At 47.4% G+C, this 25,838-nt stretch overlaps 1 protein-coding gene across 3 annotated transcripts in view; it reads left to right on the forward strand.

Annotated features, from left to right (window-relative positions):
• The window catches only part of LOC138283069 (integumentary mucin C.1-like), a 93,259-nt gene extending 81,806 nt beyond the window's left edge, over nt 1-11,453 (forward strand). For 2 of the 3 annotated variants that reach the window (XM_069221217.1, XM_069221219.1), the window contains 2 exons: nt 5,580-5,720; nt 10,760-11,453. In XM_069221217.1, coding sequence (XP_069077318.1) covers nt 5,580-5,720; nt 10,760-10,800 — 182 coding nt within the window. In that variant the 3' untranslated portion in view covers nt 10,801-11,453. The remainder of the gene's footprint in view (nt 1-5,579; nt 5,721-10,759) is intronic. The other variant, XM_069221218.1, reaches the window with a different exon arrangement.
• The last annotated feature ends 14,385 nt before the right edge of the window (nt 11,454-25,838 follow it).

The following is a 25,838-nucleotide window of genomic DNA, read 5'->3' on the forward strand; positions in this document are numbered from 1 at the left end:
CACACCGCCTCGGACGGGGAATTCCGCCACCGCTATTATGACTCACAGCACGGAATCCGCCAATATTTAGACACCCACACAAGTCCGCCACACCAAAGGTCAGTGATAAACTGGCGAAAACAAAACCTCTACCGTCACGCCAACAGAAATACGCCCACACTATCATGACCCACGAATCCACGCAGCGGTCTTTCAACGCGGTATTTCATTGGCGGTACACACCACCGCACTCAAAATACACACACTTACAAAACACAGCCACATTGGACAATTCGAAATACACACACCTGATACACATACACACCACTCCCACACACCCAATACAATATAAAACAAACACCCACATCACCCACAAACCCCTACAACCACAATTGAGAAAGAAGCACACAGAGAGACACCACCATCAACAATACTAGCATCCACCGGCACACAACACCATCACTCACACAACATCCATGCCCCTCACACAACACCCCACTACATATCAGCCCACTTATCACCACACACACCACCCCACACATCACCCACACCACCCCATGGCAAGGCAAAGACACACCAGGTTCTTGGAGGATGAGCTCAGGGTCATGGTGGAGGAAATCGTCAGGGTAGAGCCACAGCTATTCGGATCACAGGTGCAGCACACCTCCTTTGCAAGAAAGATGGAGCTATGGTGAAGAATAGTGGACAGGGTCAACGCAGTGGGACACCACCCAAGAAATCGGGATGACATTAGGAAGAGGTGGGACGACCTACGGGGGAAGGTGCGTTCCGTGGTCTCAAGACACCACCTTGCGGTTCAGCGGACTGGCGGCGGACCCCCTCCTACTCCCCCACAATTAACAACATGGGAGGAGCAGGTCTTGGTGATTCTGCATCCTGAGGGCCTCGCAGGAGTAGCTGGAGGAATTGACTCTGGTAAGTCAAATCTTAACTATTACATCCCCCACCCTACCTGCATGCCATCACATACCCCCACCCTCACCCCCATCACTCCAACTCCTCACAAATGTCCCAACATCACAAACCACACATCCCAACACCAAGCCCTGCATGCAACAACAAAGCATGGACACCCATCACTAAAGCATGTCCACTGCACATACCCATACACCCCCCTAAACCATCATCACACAAGGTCCCACACGGGAATGCAAGCACTGGGGTACACGGTCACCCACCCATTGTACACCATGCCACACACAGATGTAATAAACATCCTTTTATACCCCTGCAGGACCCCTACCCAACGTCACCGGACAGGAGGGTCCACACATGTCCACACCACCAACAGAAGAGGCCCACAGTGATGACAGCACCTCTGTCCAACTGGATCTAGATGACCAGTCTGGCCCATCGGGGACCTCGGGACAGTCGGTTCCCATCACACAGTCACAGGCCACCACAGAGCTTCCCCCCCTGTAAACACCAGCACAGCACCCACCTAGCAGGCCCATATCTCCGTCCCCAGGACACGTCAATCAGCAGTGTGTCCACCACTACAGGGAACCCAGGCTAACCCACCAACCCAACAACAACAGGGACCTGGGGGCAGTGGGCACACGGTCCAGGGGACGGAGGCACAGGAACACAGGGGAACTGGGAGGGCTGCTGTGCAACAGGGGGAGGACAGGCCAAGGGAACCCACTCTCCACAAGGCCCTCTCCAACATCATGGGAGCCTACCACCACTCCCAGGAGATGATGGCAACGGTACTGGCCAAGTTTCAGGAAACCCAGCGCCTGCAGGAGGAACATTATTTGGGCTTCAGGGAGGAACGCAGAGCTATCAATTCCACCCTGGGCACCATCGTAGGGGTGCTGAAGGAAGTACTCAACACCAGGAGGGACACTGTGGCACTACAAGGGGCCCCTGACACTAGCCTGGATGATGAACTTCCCACCACCTCCGCCAGTGCTAGTGGACAGGAGGCAACGCCACAGGACCAACACACCAGCACCCCACCCCCTACAGAGGGAGAACCACCTCTTAAACGGTCCCAGAGATCACACACGTCAACACACAAGGAAGCTCTGGCAAACATAAGCACCACACATCCCACAGGCACTCACGCAAACATCACACACATGCAGACACTCCAACATCTACTGCCTCCACTGTGTCCCCTTCCTCCTTGTCTCCCTCCTCCCTCCCAGTCTCGTCTACACTCACACCTGCATGCACTACATCTACAGCCACTACTGCCATCACCAGCACACCCACCACCACACCCCGCTCACATGCAGTCACCACCCCCACTACCATTCACATGTCCCCTGTGTCCTCTCCCAGTGTGTCTGTGACGCCACCTCCCAAGATACACAAACGCAGGCACACACCCACCCAACAGCCATCCACCTCACGACAGCCTCCAGCCCATGCACCTTCACCCAAAGTCAGCAAACGAAACCTCCTACAACCACAACCTCTTCCTCCACTCCCAAACCCCCTCCAGCTACCCGTCCCAGTGTCTCCAAAAAACTTTTAATGTCCAATCTTGACCTCTTTCCCCCACCTCCCCCACCCCGTCCGTCTCCTAGGTCCAGAACTAGCACCTCAGCCACAACATTTCCGGAACCAGTGGGGCCCGTAGTCACTGGAATCTGGAGTGCACCGGCCACCAGGGCAGCCAGTGTGGCACGGAGCCACAGCACGGACAGTCCCCCACCTGTGAAGCATCAAAAGTTAGCCAGTGCCCGGCGGGAGAGGGGGAAGACTCCAGCCACCAAAGCTGCTCCCAGGGGTCCCGGTGGGAGTGTGGAGTCAGCTGCGACACCTTCCAAGGTGGGGAAGGGCCACAAGAAACCAGGAAAGTCTGGGAAGAGCGGCACGGCAGAGGAGACCGCCATCATCCCTGCTGCCCAGGAGGCCACCGCCATCATCCCCGCTGCCCAGGAGGCCACCGCCATCATCCCTGCTGGCCAGGAGGCCACCGCCAACATCCCCGCTGGCCAGGAGGCAACCGCCATCATCCCCGCTGGGCTAGAGAGGACCACCAGCACAAGCCCCACTGGGCTAGAGACGACTGCCAGTGCAAGCCCCGCTGGGCTAGAGAGGACCGCCAGCACAAGCCCCACTGGGACAGAGAGGACTGCCAGCACAAGCCCCGCTGGGCTAGAGAGGACTGCCAGCACAAGCCCCGCTGGGACAGAGAGGACCGCCAGCACAAACCCTGCTGGGCTAGAGAGGACCACCAGCACAAGCCTAGCTGGACTAGAGAGGACCGCCAATACAATTCCCGCTGGGCTAGAGAGGACCACCAGCACAAGCCCCGCTAGGCTAGAGAGGACTGCCAGCACAAGCCCCGCTGGGCTAGAGAGGACTGCCAGCACAAGCCCCGCTGGGACAGAGAGGACCGCCAGCACAAGCCCCGCTGGGACAGAGAGGACCGCCAGCAGCTGAGTCACTGCAAAGGAGCCCGCCGCCTCAAGCACCGCTGAACAGAGCACTGCCGCTCCAAGCACCACTGAACAGGGCACCGCCGCCTCAAGCACCGCTGAACAGGGCACCGCCACCTCAAGCACCGCTGAACAGGGCACCGTCGCCTCAAGCACCGCTGAACAGGGCACTGCTGCTCCAAGCACCGCTGAACAGGGCACCACCGCCTCAAGCACCGCTGAACAGGGCACCGCCACCTCAAGCACCGCTGGCCCATCAGCACCAAGGGTACTGACACTACTGAGTCCATCACGAGCAGGATGAAGCACTCTGGGCACCATGCCCCCTCCAGAACCAGTGGAGAGATACATCCACTACCTCTGTCCTTAGCAGGATGAAGCACTCTGGGCACCATGCCCCCCCAGAACCAGTGGAGACTGTCATCCACTACCTCTGTCTTTAGCAGGATGAAGCACTCTGGGCACCAGTCCCCCTCCAGAACCAGTGGAGACTGTCATCCACTTGAGAGACTGTGGCTTTGCACTCCCCAGGATAGAACAGTGGGCAACCCACCCACTGTAGAGACTTGACAGACTGGGGCTTTGCACTCCCCAGGATTGAACAGTGGGCAAACCACCCACTATATAGACTTGTGAGACTGTGGCTTTGCACTCCCCAGGATTGAACAGTGGGCAACCCACCGACTGTAGAGACTTGAGAGACTGCGGCTTTGCACTCCCCAGGATTGAACAGTGGCCAACCCACCCACTGTAGAGACTTGTGAGACTATGGCTTTGCACTCCCCAGGATTGAACAGTGGGCATGTGGCCCTCTCATGGATTTGGCGTTGTGCACTCAACCGGCTGAGGTGCCCCCCCTTTCCCTCCCCCTGAGGTGCCTGTTTTCTTGCTCTCTGATGCTCCTGCAGTGTTCTCTCCGTCATGGTCGGGGATCTTGTGTGGGCCTCGCCCATACCGTGTGGGCCCAGTGTTCCACGGACTTCATTGGAGCACTACCTGGACTCATGAGCTTGATGTATATTTTGTTTATGGTGTATATATATATTTTTGCCTACTTGATTTTAATAAATTACTCATTTTCTTTTGTCTTTGCATTCTTCCGGGAGGGTTGGGGGGTGTAACTATCATGTATAAATATGTATTGGTGTGTGTGTTGTAGTGGGTGAGGGTGGGGGTACGGGTGTTGCGTGTTGCGTGTGTGTGTCCCTGTTTTTTCCCTCCCCTGTGTCGAAGGTGCAGTACTCACCGTGGTCTTCGCCACCGGCGTTCGTGCTCCTGGTAGAGGAGCAGGAAGACTGTCGCAGGGAGAATTTGGAGTCCCGGCTCCTTGGTGTCCTGGATCCTCGTGGGGTGTGTAAAGGTGAGCGTTTTCCATTCGGAATCCTGTTTCTGACGTGTTTTTATCCGCGGTGAATCCGCCCCGGAAAAGGTGGCGGATTGGTAGGATGTGATACTGTGGGCGGTACTTTGTCTTCCGTCTGTCTGTTGGCGGTGACCGCCAAGCTGTCTGTACCGCCGTGGTGGTCAGAGTGTTAAAGTGGCTGTCTATGTTGGCGGTTTCCGCCACGGTCGCAATTACAATTTTATTACCGCCGGCCTGTTGGCAGTCTTACCGCCGCTTTAACACCGTCCGCCAGGGTTGTAATGACCACCTTTGTCTGTTGGAGTTATTCCTATGGTCAGTCTGCTGCACAAAGGGAATGAACTTTCACTTAACAATTAGTATAGACTACTTCACCACGCATGTTAGGTAGAGTAGACATGTTGTCATTGGCAGTGATTCCAATTTGTGGGTGCATCTCAAGTGTCCACACTTTGAGATGGAAATTCCACTAATAATGAAAATCCACTGTAAGAGAGTGAATTTGTAGATTTTCCATTGAAGTGTCTTTTTCCATGCTGCTTACATATGCGTTGGTGGAGAAACAGCTTCTGCTGCAGCAACAACTCTACATTTGTTGGAAATTCCAACTCTGTCTCGGCAGAGAAGGAAAATGCACCACAATAGTGGATCAATCATCTGTTACTTAATCTCTGAATTATGCACACAGATTCACAATTAAGTTATGTATAATATAAACGCAACCTCATGGATTTTGATAGGCAATCTGCAGTTTTATTTACAAACCAGTATTTGCAAAATACTTTTTTTTAACTAAAAGTTATCAAACATGTTTTCCACAGAGAAATGTGGCATTGAACCCAAATCAAGAGTCAACTGTGGCCATGGAGGAATCACCAAAGAAGCATGCACTCTAAAAGGCTGCTGCTACGATGACAGCATACCGAAAACTATCTGGTGTTTCAACCCTCTCCAGTCTAAAGGTAAGGTGCTAAAAAGAAGAAAGTATGGGGCATATTTATACATATGCACTAACGCAGTTTTACATCATAATGTTTTCCACTGGCTTGCAACATTCTTGAGCGCCAGCCGGGCACCATATTTATGGAATGGTGCAATCCGGCGCAAAGGGTAGGTTAGCGTGAAAAAAAAAAAAAAACGTTAGCCTGGTGGGGAGGGGGGATGTGGGAAGGGGGCGTTGCACCAAAAAATGACATTAGACAGGTTAGAGTACAAAAAAATGACTTTAACCAGCCTAACATCACTTTATGATGCAAAACCATTCATACCACAAGACCCCTGTCTTAGAAAAGACAGGAGTCAAGCCCACCACCCCAATGACCAGCACAAGGGACTAGGGTCCCCTGGGCATGGCCATTGCACCCATTGCCATGCAGGGGGCTCATTTCAGAGCCCCCAAAGGCACTTAAGAAAATAAATACTTACCTGTGCTTACCTATACTGTGATGGGGTCCCCCATCCTCTTATGTCCCTCTGGTGTGGGTAGGGGTGTCCCTGGCACCTGGGGAGGGCACCTATGGGCCTATTCCATGGTGTTCCACCATGGAAATAGGCCCACAGGTCTCCTAACGCCTACCTTGACCAAGGCATTAAATAATGGTGCAAAGCAAGCTTTGCACCATTATTTTGCCCCCCTCCTCCCCATCTGTGATTTTAGCATGGAGGAGAAATATGGCATTGGGGCCTTAGAGTCATTTGTTGCACGGGAACGCCTACCTTGCATCTCATTGACGCAAGGTAGGGTTCCAAGTCCCAAAAATTACTTTAAATCCATAACTTTGGCGCTAGACGGGTCTAGTTTTGCACTGAGTTCGCGTTTAAAAAAATGATGCATAATTGACGCAAAACAAGTATAAATATGCCCGCTATGTGTTTTCAATTTCAGGTATATTGCAAAACAGTTTAGACTATATTGACATTTCAAAGTATTGACTACAGTTTGACAGTGAGGATCCCATCTTTCTGGTGTACACACCCAAACCACATAACAAACTACTGACACAACGTCCTCCCCCATACTATCTATGTGGTTCAGGAAAATATTACTTTGAATACATAAGATACACTTACAAATAAAACACCTAGGGGGTCATTCTGACTTTGGCGGGCGGCGGAGGCCGCCCGCCAAAGTCCCGCCGGCAGAATACCGCTACGCGGTCAAAAGACCGCAGCGGTAATTCTGAGTTTCCCGCTGGGCTGGCGGGCGACCGCCAGAAGGCCGCCCGCCAGCCCAGCGGGACACCCCCTTCCATGAGGATGCCGGCTCCGAATGGAGCCGGCGGAGTGGAAGGGGTGTGACGGGTGCAGTTGCACCCGTCGCGATTTTCAGTGTCTGCGTGGCAGACACTGAAAATCTTGGTGGGGCCCTGTTAGGGGGCCCCTGCAGTGCCCATGCTGAAAATCTTGGCATGGGCACTGCAGGGGCCCCCAGGGGCCCCACGACACCCGTTACCGCCAGCCAGGTTCTGGCGGTCAAAACCGCCAGAACAAGGCTGGCGGTAAGGGGGTCGGAATCCCCATGCCGGCGCTCCTTGCAGCGCCGCCATGGAGGATTCCCTTGGGCAGCGGGAAACCGTATCTGACCGCAGCTGTACTGCCGCGGTCAGAATGCCATGGGAGCACCGCCAGCCTGTTGGCGGTGCTCCCGGGGTCGTTGGCCCTGGCGGTCCATGACCGCCAGGGTCAGAATGACCCCCCTAATCTGTATACTTAATAGTTTTCTTGAAAATCTGGAAAGGTGATCCAGATGTTCTCTGTGGGATACCCATTGTCCTGAAAAAAATCACATGCAGCATGACAGTCTGTCTGTAATAAGGTCCCTGGATAACTATTTTACATATCATAATACTACCATGCTTTCAATTAGATCTATTCACAATAACAGCATTCATTTGACCATGAAGACCTGTGACTTCAACTAGAAATTAAGTAGATTAAAAAACAATATATCATGTGTGTTTCATTTAACAGGTGAACGTGGCTGTATACGTGGCTCTGTGCATTTGTGACTCCTAAGGAGAACTTAAATACTTTGTAACCTCTGGTTATTAAAGTGCTTTATTAAATCATTCCAAACAACAAAACACAGCAGTCTAGTCGATATTGGTCAACTGGCTGAAATTTACAGGATTTATTTATTGTAACTAGTCAAGTCACAAAAGGCTGAGTCCTCTACAAAATAGAGCTGTTTCATATTTTGTTAAGGTCAGAAGTAGCTTAGATCAGCAGTCAATATCAGACAGGCAATTTCTGGAGGAGACAAAACATGGGGTATTTGTAAAAACCTTCAAATGACAGAAAATTGGAGAAGCAGTGAATATCACTGTAGATTTCAAGAGGTAGAAACACACTTGAGATACTTGGGTGCATGGCTGCTACGGTGTTCATGGGACTTCACTGCTATGAATATTGAGTCATTTGCCTACAGGCATGGAACTGCAATTATTAATTTCAATTGGTGCAATGTTGCACCCAAATACATGGATGAACACTTGCAACATAATTTCCTGCATAACTTGCATCTAGCAGAGATGGATCAAAAGTTATTAAAAGAAAGCTGTGAAGTGCTGTATGCCTGTGCTAAACAGCTGCAAATTAGGTGACACTGTTGACCGATGAGCATTAAGGTGTGCTAAAATTACAATATAGTCGAATAATACTGCCATGAAGTGAATTTACCTTTTCTTGCTGCATAATTTAGCAGATTCTGCTGGATAAATTAGTCTTTGACTGACACATATATCTCGTTACCTTGTCTATAGCACAGACTGTAAGACTGAATTAAGCGAAAAATCAGCTTTGGCTACTACAGTCAATTAGAACGTTAATACGCTGAAAGATGATCCCAATGATGAACATGTAGCCCAACAAATAGCTTTGACTTCTTTGAATCTGTTCCATTTATAAAAACACATGTTTTGTATTGATACATGGTAGCAGCTCTGTGGACCACAGGTTTACTTACATAACTACAGTTTCATGAGTTCCATCAATGGCTACAGGCAACAAGATAAATGGCTGTGAAAGGTTCTTTGATCAAAATGTTACTGGGTTTGTGTTGGAACTGAGAATTCATTACTAGGGGAGATACATATTTGGACCATACAAGTATATAACGTAATTAGATTAATTTAATCCCCCTCTGCTACTCGTTCTATAATACTTGAGGCACAAGATTACCTATTCTAAATTTCAGTAGTCCACACTTTTAAGAGACAGACCAGTTTCTAAAGAACCTGCAGTTAGTGACTTGTTAATCACAGCTCTACAGTAAAGTCCACAAGTTTCACAGTAAAACACTGCTCAGCAAGCAACAACAGATAGGAGCATAGCTTCCCAATTTGTCTTACTGAATGAAAATATCACTGAACTTTACTAGTAGCTTATTGTCAAATCAAAGGTATTTGTAAAGTTTCTAAAACATTATAAAATTAAGGAAATTAAAGCAAAACATAAAAAAATGCACATTGTCACAGTTCTGCACACATATACAAAATGGAAGGTCGTGTCAACTACTGTGGTTTGTACAAATGAATAAGACATTTGTTAACACTCCACTTCTGAATGGTTATGAACTCATTTCCCATCGGGTGGCTGCATAATTATAAAACACTTCACCTGGGCTGTCACGTTTCATTTCTAATGTTACAGTCTCTTCACATGAAGCAGTTCCTTTGTTTCATGAACACTAGTCATAGCCATTTCCTATTTAGTTCCAAAGATGATGAGATACACATTCAATGTCAATTATTGACTGAAACATACAGTATAACATGTGGGGCTGATTCACAAAAGTGTTTATGGGTATGGGAAGTAGTACTAAAGAGTACGTTGCTACTTACTTTTACATGCAATCTTTACTAGGCCCAATGCGTCTAATTCCCTGTTAATGAAACTAGAAATGGGGCACAGTTTATTCTGTTTTTACTTTTTGTATATGAATATACACTTGATATTCTAGGAAGAGCTTGCCTTCCCACGCAAGACAGTACCCCCGTGCACCACGTGTTTTGCAGTTGTCAAGGCTTGTTGGCATCTTTCCACGAACTTCTTTGTGCACTGTGCAGCTCTCGTCCTGACACTCCTTCCTGCAATGCACAGCCTCCTGAGTGGTTCTCCGGCAGCGTGGGATGCCTTTGTCTAGTGCTGCGTGGGCCTCCTTTTGCACCTTCTTTGTCCCTGTGCTGTGGGACTCCTTCTGAGGCTGCTTTATCACAAAGTTCAAGTAGCGATCATACAAATATACACAGATACTACAGAGAAGATGGGCTGTTTTATCACATGACCCAATTTTGAAAGACAAGGTTGGTGCTCAGCCATCTTTGACTTCTCAGAGAAACACAGCCCTGAAAGGCCAACTAGTCCACAGTTTTCTGTCACCCAAGTGAAACAACTGGCTAAAACAGGGAAAGGGGTTTAGTTGATGCGGACAGCGTGAATCATTCAAATACAGCAGCAGTGCACAGGAAGTGGTATTAGCATGCCCAAAAATGTAGCGTATAGCGAAGCAGATCACAAGTAAAACAGATTGTCTTATGTTTGTCATTCTCTTCCCTTGTGGCAAGTGCTACATCCGTTCAACTACTTTCTCTGTAAAGAAGTGCATTTTAGACACATGTGAGCAACAACCAGTAATGATCAGAGCTACAGTGAAACTCATGAAAGTGATCGGAGAAAGGGTAAATACTTTGGTATTGACTCAGTACCAGGTCACCCAAAAAGAGGGAATAGGATATTATCCCTCTGGAGATTAGAATCCAGGTTCATTCTGGAAGTCTGACGCATTGCACCAGTAGGGATGGACATGCATGGAGAATTATTTGTTCATTTGTAACACGTATGACTACTAGAAATAGAAGTTAGCTTCCTGCACCCCCTTCAGAAATATGATCTGTAGATTTGTGAAATGAGTTGATTTTTTGTTAAGTGATTTTAAATAGTTAGATACTGTATTTTTGTAACACATTTCTTCTTTTTTTTGTTGTGTATTTTATTTTTACAGATGGACTTTGGTGCAAAAAAGGAATTGACTTCCTGTTCTAATGAACTCAGTCGTAAAATGGGAGGATACAAACAAATTTAAAGGCTACTCTCAATCCGTGAAACAATGATTTGGAAGCACCAAAGTAGAATAATTACCCTTTTGGTTTGATTTGATCGTGAATCATTGTTGCAGTGAAACAATATGTAAGGTGGAAAAGTATTGTTGGATTGGCTACCTTAAGCCTATGAAATATATTAACACAACAGGTTCATAACTAAATGTCATTGATAATCATTTTACTATGTGAATTTTTCCACTATATCTGGTAAATTTGGGATATTCCATGATCACCGATGAAGCATTTTTCACTTTGTTGACCTATTGACGTTCTCAGATGTATTGGCTACTTTTAGTCTGTGAAACGTGAGATATAGATAATATGCCTTTTTAATTATCGCAATAATAATAATGGCAACAAGACTTAATTAATTGTTATTGTAACATGACGCAATTGAATGTACATTTTACTATGTGGACCTAACAACTTTATTATGGTTTGAATCTGAGTACCTCTCACTGCTTGTTAATGTGATGGCATTTATAAATGCATTGAACATCATTGCAGGTCATTATACCGAGACCCAAGTAGGGTCAAAATGCGTCATACTTTATGTATACGTTATTTTCTTGTGAATAAACATTGGCTGAAGTATTCCAGTTGGAGTGGCTCATTTTTACACTAATACATGTGAATTGATGGTCTACAGAATCACTCCCAAGAAACTATCTTCAAACCTTTATGAAATGATTTTTTAACTATAACTCATGCCCTCAGATATCTATAGCTCACACCTTCACCATGCACAGATGATTACTCCACACATTGTATCATTGATGGCATCTTCTATGGCATCTTTGATATTATCACTGAAACATTTGCAATAAAATTATTGATAAGAAAACTGTGCATGCCAAGGTGAGTTATAGTTACCTCAGGGCAGGACATATAGGGGGTTATTCTAACATTGGAGGAGGTGTTAATCCATCCCAAAAGTGACGGAAAAGTGACGGATTTACCACCAACCGTATTACGAGTCCATTATATCCTATGGAACTCGTAATACGGCTGGTGGTATATCCGTCACTTTACCGTCACTTTTGGGACGGATTAACACTCCTCCAAAGTTAGAATAACCCCCATAGTTGCTTGAAATAACTCTAACTATGGGGGTCATTACAACATTGGCGGGCGCCTACCGCCGCCCGCCAAGCAGTAAGCGCCGTGCGGCCGCCAATGCGGCCGCACTCCCGTGACCCCCATCACGACATTCCCGCTGGGCCGGCGGGCGCAAACCAAGTTTGCGCCTGCAGGCCCAGCGGGAATGAGGCCGCAACATAGGAGCCGGCTCCTAATGGAGCCGGCGGTGTTGCGGCCGTGCGACGGGTGCAGTTGCACCCGTCGCGCTTTTCACTGTCTGCTGTGCATGGGGAGTGCAGGGGCCCCCAGGGGCCCCAGGACACCCCTTACCGCCAACCTCTTCCTGGCGGTGCAAACCGCCAGAAACAGGCTGGCGGTAGGGGTGTCATAATCCCCAGGGAAGCGCTGCTAAAACCGGGGCTAAAACGGCGGTTGTAATAGGCCAGGAAGCACCGCCAGCCTGTTGGCGGTGCTTCAGTCATTTTAGCCCTGGCGGTCTCGGACCGCTAGGGTCAAAATGACCCCCTATATCTGCTGAATTTCTATGGTTTTATACGAGTAAATCTGCGTGCTGAAACCTAGCTTTCTGCCAAATTTGGTGTTATTTCATCCAGTGGTTCGGGCTGTAGTTGAGTCTAAAGATCCTATGTGAATTAACATAGCAAACAAAACTTTTTTGACCCCCCCTTTTTCTCGGCCCCCATTTGACAGATCACTCCAAAATTTTCAGTGTGCAACAAGTATCACCGGCACACTTTTTTTTGGAAGGTTTGTAAAGATTCGTTAAACTGGGCCAAAGAAATAAGCAAGTCAAACAAACACATTTCTATGGGAACATGGTCCTAGCTATAACTACCGAGTGGCGATCACCACTAGGTAGTAATAGTTAGGACCATGTTTCCATAGAACTCTAACCAAGACTGCCGAATTTCTATGGTGTGTATGAGTAAATTCAGAACCTATATATATTTTCTGTCTTCTGAAAAAGGGGTGAGTAGAAGATGGGTGGGGAATCCAAAAAAATACACACCACAGAGAAAGTGAAGTCTTTCTCACAAAATAAATCCGGTGGTAAAAATGTAGATATTTTAATATTCAAGATTGCAGTAAAAGGGAAAAATGCAATCTTCTAAAACATGTCAAATAATAAAGTGCTTCCGATAATTGGAAGTCTGTAACAGCCCCGTCTTTGCTGGATGGCAACCAAGCTGGCCATCATCATTGCCCTGTGTATCCCGTGAAACTAGGTGCCCTGTCACTTTGGATAAAAAAAGGAATGACGTTTTTTGCAAAGGCACGGCTACTCCTGATGCTAAGGGTCTGCAAGTCAAGAAGCAAAAGGAGGCCCAGGCAATTGGGGCAGGGTAACAATGATGTCTTGGATTTTGTATGAAATGGACTTTCCGAACGAGTACGGAGATGCCAAGAAAATTGGTTTCAGGCCTTCATAGCTAGGTAAGCAAACAAGATTTCCCCCTTTCTCAAGCTTAGGCACCACTGCCAGCCCGATCGATGCTCACCGGAGATCTCAATAAAACTGAAATCTGTCAGTATGATACTGAGTCCCTGATTAGAAAAGAGCCCAATGGACCAGAACAAAAAACTTAAATATAATCTTCTTCTGCTACTTGTTCTTGTTGTTGAAGAGAGCTTAGATGAGCAGATGTAGATGCACCCTAAGGTATTCTAAGGATGAGGTGAGCTGTAGCTCCTGGTTAGACCCTCTGACAAACCAAGGTAGAGAGCATTAGCATAGTCCAACTGTGAGGTCATCAAGAGTGCAGTAGTTAAAAAATAGAGAAAAATCTTGAGGGCCTGGTGAAGCCTGAAGCAGAAACCAACAATTGCTGACATCTGGGCTTGAAAAGATAAATGGTTGTCACATTTAAAACTCAGGTTGTTTGCCACCTTTGGACAGGGAGGTGGGGGTGAAGGAACCGAACAACAGCATTTTGGTCTAAGTCTAAATTGCACTTTAACTTGCTCATATGCATCCAGCTGAAGACCTCTTTTATACAGGGTTTGAAAGAAGTCTTGGAAGTTATGTGAACAATGAGGGTAGAAGAGAAGAGAAATAGAAGGAGAATGCATTGGATCAGAGGTAGGATGGACTATCTGTGTATTCTTGGAGGGACCAACAGCAGCATGAAGTCGAAGTGAATGGGTTATTTCCAACAGAACAACAAGCTTCTTCAACACCTGAATAATTATATAGTTTTTCTCCTGGGGGGCATCCATCATTGCGGCCCGCCTAACAGGGATGGGTTAGAGCTTACTGAGCACTTCGTGACATGAAGGGACGGGTGGGATAGGAGCCAATTGGGATGTGTCTGTAGATGAGGGACCTCATTTTTATGTTTCTACGCCGGGAGCCAACAAGTTACAGAAGGGATCAGACTAACATGAGTATTTACAAGGTGGCGTTAAGCAACCTTGTAAATACGGCCCCTTCCCACGCAGCACTGTGCGTGGAAGAGGCATGCAATGGGTGTTGCTGTGAGCGTGCCACAGCAACACCAATTGCATTTTGACGCTGCCTCAGATTTATGAAATTTCGTAAACCTTAGGCAGCGCCAAAATCTAACACCACCCCTAGGGGTGGCATTAGCAGGGCACAAAGAGGGGGAATACTTTTATTCCTCCTAATTTTTTGCTTTTTCTATGTGTGCTGCATTCTGCCAGAAATGATCGTTTATGTGCGGGAAGGTGTCCCTTCCTGCACATAAACAATCATTTGAAAATGACGCTTTGGCCCTTCTGTGTGTGCTGCATTGTGCAGCACACACAGTAGTGCCAAAGCGCCATTAGTGATTGTTTATGTGCGGGAAGGGACACCTTCCCGCACATAAACAATCACACCCCTCAACACAGACATCCTTGCATCATGGTGCATTTATTGCCTGCGTTGGCAGCCAAATTTAGCACCAGTGCAGGGGGAAACACAGGGGTGCGCTGTATTCCCTTAAATACAGCGTATCCTTGCGTTTCTATAGTGACGCAGTGCGGCACTGCCATTTTTGGCGCAGCAGCGCGCTGCGCCACTTTTCATAAAATCTGGCCCTTGGTCTGCTCACGTTCTGTTGCCCGTGTCTTTTGCCTCTTGCCCATGCTCATTGGTCTGAATACGTAAGTTCTGCAGCAGTTCATCCAAATATTTGCTCTTCCTCCATATGTTCCCCCATTGCATTTTATATAATCATATATCCATGTATCGAAGTGCATGTTTTTAATTATCAGATATGTACTCCATTAAGTACTGATTGCACGTGTCCAACATATAAAATTTGCTTAGTTATAGTTTGATAGCACACTAATTATTTGTGTACGTGTTATTGTGATTTATAACGTGTGATAGAATTCAGTGAGGGTGCAAGAACATTCATTCATTCTACTTCTTACACCTTACATCACAAGTTCTGCTCTTTTCACAATCATCAGAAAAGTGTATTTACACCTGATAGAGACTTGTATCATGTAGAAAGGAGTCACTAACTAAACAAGATGGAAGATTGTGGAAATGTCCATCTGGAAATGTGACCAATATACCTGGAACTCAACGATTGCATGTCTCTGTTAAGGTCCAGGAATCCATCTTCAGTGCTTTGCAGTCAGTTGTTGTCTTTGCATAATCCCCTATCACAACACTACTGTGTTTCCGGTTTTAGTAGGGTAACTTCACTCCTACTTTTCAGGGTCTTGGGGTGGGGTATCTTGGACACCCTTAGTGTTTTCTTACACTCCCAGCGTCCCTCTACACACTACACTAGGCCTGGGGTCCATTTGTGGTTCACATTCCACTTTCGGAGTATATGGTTTGTGTTGCCCCTAGGCATATTGTCTCTTATTGCATCCTATTGTATTCTACAGTGTTTGTACTACTTTTCTAACTGTTTACTTACCTGATTTTGGTTTGTGTGTATATTTTGTGTATTTTACTTACCTCCTAAGGGAGTATATCCTCTGAGATATTTTTGGCACATTGTCACTAAAATAAAGTACCTTTATTTTTAGTAACCCTGAATATTGTGTTTCTTATGATATAGTGCTATATGACATGAGTGGTATAGTAGGAGCTTCGCATGTCTCCTAGTTCAGCCTAAGCGGCTCTGCTATAGCTACCTTCTATCAGCCTAAGCTGCTAGAACAATACTAATCTACTAATAAGAGATAACTGGACCTGGCACAAGGTGTAAGTACCATCAGGTACCCACTATACGCCAGGCCAGCCTCCTACAATGAATCATTGGATTCTTACATTTATGTCATAGCACTGCCATCTTTGGTAAAGATACTGTGCTGCATCTTGTTATCTCAGGCCCATTTCATACATCTGTTTATCTAGCACATGGAATTTAAGGATACATTTCTTGAAATATCTTGAAGCTGTGGATGCAATGAGGGCACATTTACTTCCCAATCCAGAGGGAACTATTGACCAGCACACGTTTATCGCTCAGTTGGTATACCCCAAAAGGTGGGGCAGTTCAACGTGGCACTCAGACCTCCTAGAAAACGAGATCAGGAAATCTTTTCACAGCTTCAGCATTCAAGCTGTTCCAGTCTGTGATAAATCCTGCCCTTCACAAGATGTCTTGGATTGACATTTAAAGACGGCTGATAATGAATAGCAGCATCTACAAGTCATAGCAGACCTAGGATCAAGCAAACATAGAATGTGGTTGAGCTTATACACACAGTGGTGCATGACACGCTTCACCTTGTCTGTTGACTTGCTTGTTGAGCTCCTCCGTAAACCATAAACCAGTGGTTCCCAGCCTTTGGTCTTCTGTTCGAACCTCACTGTTTCATTACTGCAACCTGGGTACCCCCCCCCACTGAGTCATTACTTAAAGCCGGGGACCCCAGCTTAAACATTATCTATGATTTGAAACACAAAACAATACACACAAAATACAGAAACAAACATTCATCAAATACAAATGATAACACAGTTTATTTAATTTGCATACAAATATAAATATAAAAAGTACAAAAAATAATTTAAATAGGAAGGTTGGAGCTTTTCTAAATTCAATTGAGGCCGCACATCGCCCATGCTATATTCTGTTTGATGAAGCTGCACTGCTCCAACGAATCAAGGATACAAATTGTTTCTTTTAGCGTCCAATTTCAATTGTACATTTAGACATTTCGTTTATATATATTTTTCTTATTCTGTTATCATTAAATTAATTTTCTAAGCAGTTATGGACACCCGGGAGAGACTTCGCGAAACCTCAGGGTTTCCCAGACCAAAGGTTGGGAACCACTGCCATAAACCATATACCACAGCAATGTAGACATCTTCAGGACAATTCCTGTTAAGCTGACAATGATATTGTCAGTGTTAATATCACTAACTTCTTCCTTCAGTTGCTAAGGGAGCATAAGGTTCTGTGAAGTGAGAAAGAGGCAACAGTTATTCTGCTGTTGAAAAATAAATGGGCTGACCCAACCTTGCATCATCCTACATCTTTACCTTCCTTAGAAAATACTTCTGGAAGGCCTTGTGAACACCCAACTATCTGACCGTCTGGAGAGCAGTGGCATTCTGTGTGGCCTATAAATGGTACTGAATGAGGTTCATGTCCCCCGGTCAGAGGTCAGGCAGCCTTCTCGGTGGCCCTTTGATACTGGTTCTCACCCATAACTTGAGGGAGGTTGGAATGGGTGGCAGTATACCAGACTGAACTCAATATGTCCTTTGATGCTCCTTAGATTATAATCTTTGCTGGGTTCCTCACTGTGGGAAAGTAGCCTCTTTCTAGCTTGGTTGCCCTCCTTTTTGGCTTGTTTGTCAGTGTACTTGGCTGTGTCTACTGGGATCCTGCTAACCAGGACCCAGGTGATTATGCTATCTCCCCTAAATTTTGTTGTTGGTAACTTATCTCTGCATTTCACTCACAATTGGCATACTGGAGCCCCATAAAAGATCCTAGTATATGATACCCAGGTATCATTGCAGTCTGCATGAACTGGGTGCATACACCCATATTCACTATAGGTGACAACAACAGATCACTATAAGTCACCCCTATGGTAGGCTCTCTCAGCCCAGAAAGCAGGGTGCATGTACCTGTGTGTGAGGGCAGCCATGCACTAGCAGAACTACCCGCACAAACCCCAGACCCATTTTCCTGGACTTTGTGAGTGTGTGTACTCGACATAGGTCACTACCTACGCCCAACTACATAATGGTAACTCCGAAGCTAGGCATGTTTGGTATCAAACGTGTTGGAGTCATACCCAATACTTTTGCATGTATTGGTTGTATGATTCCATGCACTATGGGGGCTCCTTAGAGGACCCCCAGCATTGCCTCAACAGCCTTCTGAGGATTTCGAGGCAGTCCCAGCTGCTGCCACCCCACAGACAGGTTTCTGTCCTCCTGTTGCTCAAGCAGCTTGAGCCCAGGAAGGCAGAACAAAGGATTTTGTTTGGGAGAGGGGTGTTACACCCTCTCCCTTTGGAAATATGTGTTACAGACATGGGAGGGGTGGCCTCCCCAAGCCACTGGTAATGCTTTAAAGGGCACATTTGGTGCCCTCCTTGCATAAACCAGTCTACACTGGTTCAGGGACTCCCAGTCCCCACTCTGGTGTGAAACTGGACAAAGGAAATGGGAGTGACCACTCCCCTGTCCATCACCACCCCGGGGTGGTGCTCAGAGCTCCTCCAGGTGGTCCCTGGGTTTTGCCATCTTCAATCCAATGTTGGTAGGGAACTCTGGGAGCATCTGAGTGGCTAAGCCAAGTAGGTGATGTCAGAGCCCCCTCCTGATAGGAGGTCACCCAGCTAGGTGACCAATCCTACTTTCAGGGCTATTTAGGGTCTCTCTTTTGGGTGGTTCCTCAGATTCAGCTTGCAAGCTGCCTCTGCAACATCCACTTTGACTTCTGATCAAAGAAACTGGACCACGACCTGACAATCTGTAACAAGGATGAAAAGTTCCCCTGCAACATTGTTTCTCCGGCTCCTACCAGCTTCTGCAACATTTCCCCGGTTGTGCATCCTCTGAGGACATCTCGCCTTCAGTCTGCACAGGAAAGAAGAAGGAATCTACCTTGGGGTGAAGGAGTCACTCACCTGCATCTGCAGGCGCCAACTGCAACGATGACCGGCTGCGTGGATCCCGACTGCAACCTTCCTTCCGGCATGGGACATCATCTGCATTGTCCACAAACTTGACTCCACCTTCTAGCTTGCAGGGCTGACTCTCCTTTATCACCGTTGACTCATCTCTTGTACCTTCAGTATGGTGGGTAGGGCTTCCTGTCCTTCCTGAACTCTGCTGTGCTTGTTGGACTTGGTACCCTTCTTCCACAGGCCCTCTTGTCCAACAATTGGTGTCTTGCAGTCTTTTCTGGATTTTTCATTCTTCTTCTTCTCTTATAGGTGGGTGTTCTGGGGAAATTATAGTGATTTACTTCTGCTTTTCTGGTCACTGGAGGGTGTTGTAGTACTTATCTTTGGACTTTAATAATACTCCCAGCCTACCACAGCCTAGGTGGGGGACAGACTCTTGAATTACATTTCTTTAGTAAATGGTTTATGCTCCCCCTAGGACCATTATTCTCTAAAGTGATTTTCACTAATTGCCAGCCTCTTACACCCATTGAGCCCTACTTTATTCAATAGTTACCTTAAAGCTTTAGCCATTTTCATACAACCTTTGAGTTTCCTTTTAGGTCAATCAATCAATAAATCAGTACTTCTATAATGCGGCTTATCACCCTTGGGTCTCAAGGCACTGTTGTTGGGGTGCTATTCAATCGAATAGCCAGATTTTGAGGTCCTTCCTGAAATGCTTCAGTGATGCGATCTGTCTGAGTTTGAGAGGTGGCATGTTCCATGTCTGGGCTGTGAGGTAGGAGAAGGATCTTTCCCCTGCTGTACTTTTTCAGATCTTAGGAATGGCTGGGAAGAATGGAGGTATCTGTTTGGTACGTAGAAAGTAGGGCAGTGGTTGAGGTAGGCCGGTCCTATATTGTGTAGTGCCTTGTAGATAGGTGTCAGACATTTGTAGATGATGCGCTTGTTGACTGTGAGCCTGTATAGGTTGTTGAGGTGGGAGGAGATGTGGCTGTGCCAGGGGATGTCCAGGATGAGTCTGGGTGCTGCATTGTGAATTCTTTGTAGTCTTGATTGAAGTTTCTTGTTGATGCCAGCATAGAGTGCGTTGCCATAGACAAGTTTGCTAGTGACGAGTGCATGGGTGACTGTCCTTGTTGTCTCGTTGGGGATCCACTTGAAGATCTTTTGAAGAAGTCAAAGGATGTGGAAGCATGACGGAGAGACATCATTGACTTGGCGGGTCATGGATAGAGAGGAGTCCAGGATGATGCCCAGATTGCATGCTTGGTCGGTGAGAACTGGGGCGTTTCCCAGTGCGGTAGGCCTCCAGGAGTTATTTAAGGCAGAGGGGGTGGAGCTGATTACGATGATCTCTGTCTTGTCCGAGTTCAGTTTGAGGCAGCTGGCTTCCGTCCAGGAAGCGACTGCTCTCATTCCTGTGTTGAAATTTCTTTTGGCATTTGCTGGGTCATCGGTCAGGGAGAGGATCGGTTGGGTATTTTTAGCCTAGGAGGCGATGTTTAGGCCGTGTTGTATGATGATTTTGGTGAGCGGGCCATGTATATGTTGAAGAGTCTCGGGCTGAGTAAGGATCATTGTTGTTCTCTGCAGTATGTTTCTTTGGGTTCGGATGAGAACAGTGGAGGTTTGATACTTTGTTCTTCCGGTGAGGAAGGATCTGATCCAATCCAGTGCTAAATTGTGTATGCAGGCATTGTGGAGTCTCGCACAGAGGGCGGAAAGGGAGACGTTGTCAAATGCGGCCGTGTCTCCATGGACTAGTATGGCACGTATGTCATTGGTGGCTGCTAGAAGTACTGTTTCGGTACTGTGGCTGCTCCTGAATCTGGATTGGGATGGGTCTAGGATCTGGTGTGTATCATGCTATTCAGTGAGATGCTGGTTGACAGCCTTTAATGTTACTTTGGCTGGGAAAGGGAACAGAGAGATTGGTCTGTAGTTCTTCAGCTCCCTTGTGTTGGCTTTAGATTTCTTGAGTATTGGGTTGATCTCGGCATGCTTCCACTTGGGTGGGAAGGTGACAGTCTTGAAGGATCGGTAGATAGTCCGGCAGAGCTCTGGTGCTATGGTGGTGCTGCCCAGGTTGAAAATGTGATGTGGGCATGGATCCAAGGGTGCTCCAGAGTGGATGGAGTTCATTTGTTTCTGGGTTTCCTCTGTGGTGATGGGGCCCAGGAGTTCAAGATCTGGTGTGGCGCAGGGTCCAAGATGGTGTTAATGGGTGGTGCGACGGGTTTTGGTTCTTGACGCCTTTGTAGATGTCCTCGAGTTTCCAGTGGAAGTAGGTGGTAAGGTCGTCAGAGGGAGGGATGACTGAAATGTCTGTCCCAGGGTTTGTGAACTCTTTGACAATGGTGTTGTAACCGCTGGTGCTGAGGCGTTCTTGAGTGGCGGCTTTCTTAGCGGCTCTGATGTTCTGGCGGTGCACGGTGACTGCATTCTTGTAAGCCATGCTGTCTTTGGTTAATTTGCTGCTCCTCCATTTCCATTCCAGTAGTCTGCAGTAGCATTTGGACTCTTGTAGGTCTGTCATGAACCATCTAGGTGTTTTGCTTCGTTGGTTTCCTACGGGTTTCCTGAGGGAAGCTATACTGTTAGCGCATTCCAAGGTCCAGCAGTGTAGATTGCGTGCAGATTAATTTGCGTTCGCTGCATCTAGGTGTGTCAGTGAGTTGCTCTTCTGTGACTTTGCTCCAGTGTCTGCCGGTGGGGTGGAGGGCATAGTGGCATGCAGTGTTCTTTGTGAACGTAAAATGGACACACCTATGGTCATTCCAATGGTGTTCGGAGGTGTGAAAGATGGTGATGTTGTTCCCTGCCAAGAAGACGGGGTTCAGGGTGTACCCAGCTGTGTAGATGGGGACATTGACAAGTTGCTTGAGGCCAAGTGTTGCAAGGTTGTCCAAGAGGTTTGTGGTGTTGGGGTCATCGTGGATATCAAGGTGAAAGTTGAAGTCACTGTTAGAAATGGGGTTTTTGGTTGGCAGTCAGGTTACCCCCTGTCCAAGCAAAAGCCCTCACTCTAGTCAGGGTAAGTCACACACAATCCAAGATTATCCTGTGCCCACCCTCTGGTAGCTTGGCACGAGCAGTCAGGTTTAACTTAGAAGGCAATGTGTAAAGTATTTGTGCAATAAATCATACAATACTACCATATAACACCACAAAAATACACCACACAGTGTTTAGAAAAATATGTAATATTTATCAGGATAATTGTAGGTCAAACAGAATAAAGTTGCAATCTGAAATTGTAGAGATATCACTGAAAAGTGATATAAAGTGTCTTAAGTCTTAAGAATATAAACAAAGTCTCTTTCAAGCACAAGTACCTGGTTTGGAGTGGAAAAATCTCCTCAGAGGGCCACAAAAGAAGAGGTGTGTGGAAAAAGGGTGTGTGCGTCGATTTCTCCCCAGCACACACGGACTTGCGTCGTTATGTTCCACGCGGGGGAGTCGTGCGTCGTTTTCCGGCGCGCGGACAGTCTCTTTCTGTGGATCGCGGGGATTACCAGATGTCCCGGGTCTGTGCGTGGATTTTCCTGCTTGTTTTCCGGCTGCACGTCGTTCTGCGGGGCTGCGCGTCGAAGTTTCGATCTCACGGCAGGCGTTGCGTCGATTTCTCCTTGGAAGTCGGGCGGCGTTGTCCTTGCGAGGCCGTGCGTCAAAGTTTCGATCTCACGGCAGGAGTCGCGTCGATTTCTCCTTGGAAGTCACGCGGCGTTGTCCTTGCGAGGCCGTGCGTCAAAGTTTCGATCGTCCCGAAGGCGTCGCGTCGTTCAGCGTCGGTGTGCGGCGTTTTTCGTGCCGCGGAACAAGCTGTGCGTCGAAAATTTCAGCGCACGGAGCGTCCAAGTGAAAAAGAGAAGTCTTTTTGGTCCTGAGACTTCAGGGAACAGGAGGCAAGCTCTATCCAAGCCCTTGGAGAGCACTTTCACAGCCAGACAAGAGTTCAGCAAGGCAGCAGGCCAACAGCAAGGCAGCAGTCCTTTGTAGAAAGCAGACAGGTGAGTCCTTTGAGCAGCCAGGCAGTTCTTCTTGGCAGGATTTAGTTTCTGGTTCAGGTTTCTTCTCCAGCAAGTGTCTGATGAGGTAGGGCAGAGGCCCTGTTTTATACCCAAATGTGCCTTTGAAGTGGGGGAGACTTCAAAGAGTGGCTAAGAAGTGCACCTTGTCCCCTTTCAGTTCAATCCTGTCTGCCAGGGTCCCAGTAGGGGGTGTGGCAGTCCTTTGTGTGAGAGCAGGCCCTCCACCCTCCCAGCCCAGGAAGACCCATTCAAAATGAAGATGTATGCAAGTGAGGCTGAGTACCCTGTGTTTGGGGTGTGTCTGAGAGAATGCACAAGGAGCTGTCAACCAAGCCCAGCCAGACGTGGATTGTAAGGCACAGAAAGATTTAAGTGCAAAGAAATGCTCACTTTCTAAAAGTGGCATTTCTAGAATAGTAATATTAAATCCGACTTCACCAGTCAGCAGGATTTTGTATTACCATTCTGGCCATACTAAATATGACCTTCCTGCTCCTTTCAGATCAGCAGCTGCCACTTAAACAATGTATGAGGGCAGCCACAATGTTAGTCTATCGAGGGAGCAGGCCTCACAGTAGTGTAAAAACGAATTTAGGAGTTTTACACTACCCGGACATATAACTACACAGGTACATGTCCTGCTTTTTACCTACACAGCACCCTGCTCTAGGGGTTACCTAAGGCACACATTAGGGGTGACTTATATGTAGAAAAGGGGGAGTTCTAGGCTTGGCAAGTACTTTTAAATGTCAAGTCGAAGTGGCAGTGAAACTGCACACACAGGCCTTGCATTGGCAAGCCTGAGACAAGGTTAAGGGGGCTACTTAAGTGGGTGTCACAACCAGTGCTGCAGGTCCACTAGTAGCCTTTAATCTACAGGCCCTAGGCACATATAGTGCACATTACTAGGGACTTATAAGTAAATTAAATAGTCCAATTGTAGGAGGCTGGACTGGCTTGTAGTGAGTACCAAGGGGTACTTGCACCTTGCACCAGGCCCAGTTATCCCTTATTAGTGTATAGGGTGTCTAGCAGCTTAGGCTGATAGATAATGGTAGCTTAGCAAAGCAGCTCAGGCTGAACTAGGAGACGTGTGAAGCTACTACAGTACCACTTAGTGTCATATGCACAATATCATAAGAAAACACAATACACAGTTATACTAAAAATAAAGGTACTTTATTTTTATGACAATATGCCAAAGTATCTTAGAGTGTACCCTCAGTAAGAGGATAGGAAATATACACAAGATATATATACACAATAGCAAAAATATGCAGTATAGTCTTAGAAAACAGTGCAAACAATGTATAGTTACAATAGGATGCAATGGGGAAACATAGGGATAGGGGCAACACAAACCATATACTCCAGAAGTGGAATGCGAACCACGAATGGACCCCAAACCTATGTGACCTTGTAGAGGGTCGCTGGGACTATTAGAAAATAGTGAGAGTTAGAAAAATAACCCTCCCCAAGACCCTGAAAAGTGAGTGCAAAGTGCACCAAAGTTCCCCTAAGGACAAAATAGTCGTGTTAGAGGGAGAATGCAAGGAAAACACAAATCAGCAATGCAACAACGATGGATTCCTGTCTGAAGGTACCTGTGGAACAAGGGGACCAAGTCCAAAAGTCACAAGCAGCTCGGAGATGGGCAGATGCCCAAGAAATGCCAGCGGTTGGTGCAAAGAAGCTCTTACTAGGCTGAAGAACTGTGAATACTGCAGGAACGACAAGGGCTAGAGACTTCCCCTTTGGAGGATGGATCCCCCACGCCTTGGAGAGTCGTGCAGAAGTGATTTCCCGCCGGATGGACGCCAACAAGCCTTGCTACACGCAAATCGTGCGTTTGGCGTTTTTGGACGCTGCTGGGGCCCAGGAGGGACCAGGAGGTCGCAAATTGGACCTGCAGAGAGAGGGGACGTCGAGCAAGACAAGGAGCCCTCACTGAAGCAGGTAGCACCCGGAGAAGTGCCAAAAACAGGCACTACGAGGATGCGTGAAACGGTGCTCGCCGAAGTTGCACAAAGGAGTCCCACGTCGCCGGAGACCAACTTAGAAAGTCGTGCAATGCAGGTTAGAGTGCCGTGGACCCAGGCTTGGCTGTGCACGAAGGATTTCCGCCGGAAGTGCACAGGGGCCGGAGAAGCTTGCAAAGTCGCGGTTCCCAGCAATGCAGCCCAGCGAGGTGAGGCAAGGACTTACCTCCACCAAACTTGGGCTGAAGAGTCACTGGACTGTGGGGGTCACTTGGACGGTGTCGCTGGATTCGAGGGACCTCGCTCGTCGTGCTGAGAGGAGACCCAAGGGACCGGAGATGCAGCTTTTTGGTGCCTGCGGTTGCAGGGGGAAGATTCCGTCGACCCACGGGAGATTTCTTCGGAGCTTCTGGTGCAGAGAGGAGGCAGACTACCCCCACAGCATGCACAAGCAGGAAAACAGTCGAGAAGGCGGCAGGATCAGCGTTACAGAGTTGCAGTAGTCGTCTTTGCTACTATGTTGCAGGTTTGCAGGCTTCCAGCGCGGTCAGCGGTCGATTCCTTATCAGAAGGTGAAGAGGGAGATGCAGAGGAACTCGGCTGAGCTCATGCATTCGTTATCTAAAGTTTCCCCAGAGACAGAGACCCTAAATAGCCAGAAAAGAGGGTTTGGCTACCTAGGAGAGAGGAAAGGCTACTAACACCTGAAGGAGCCTATCACAAGGAGTCTCTGACGTCACCTGGTGGCACTGGCCACTCAGAGCAGTCCAGTGTGCCAGCAGCACCTCTGTTTCCAA

The sequence above is a fragment of the Pleurodeles waltl genome, chromosome 2_2 (genome assembly GCF_031143425.1).
Source record: "Pleurodeles waltl isolate 20211129_DDA chromosome 2_2, aPleWal1.hap1.20221129, whole genome shotgun sequence".
Classification (NCBI taxonomy): Eukaryota; Metazoa; Chordata; class Amphibia; order Caudata; family Salamandridae; genus Pleurodeles; species Pleurodeles waltl.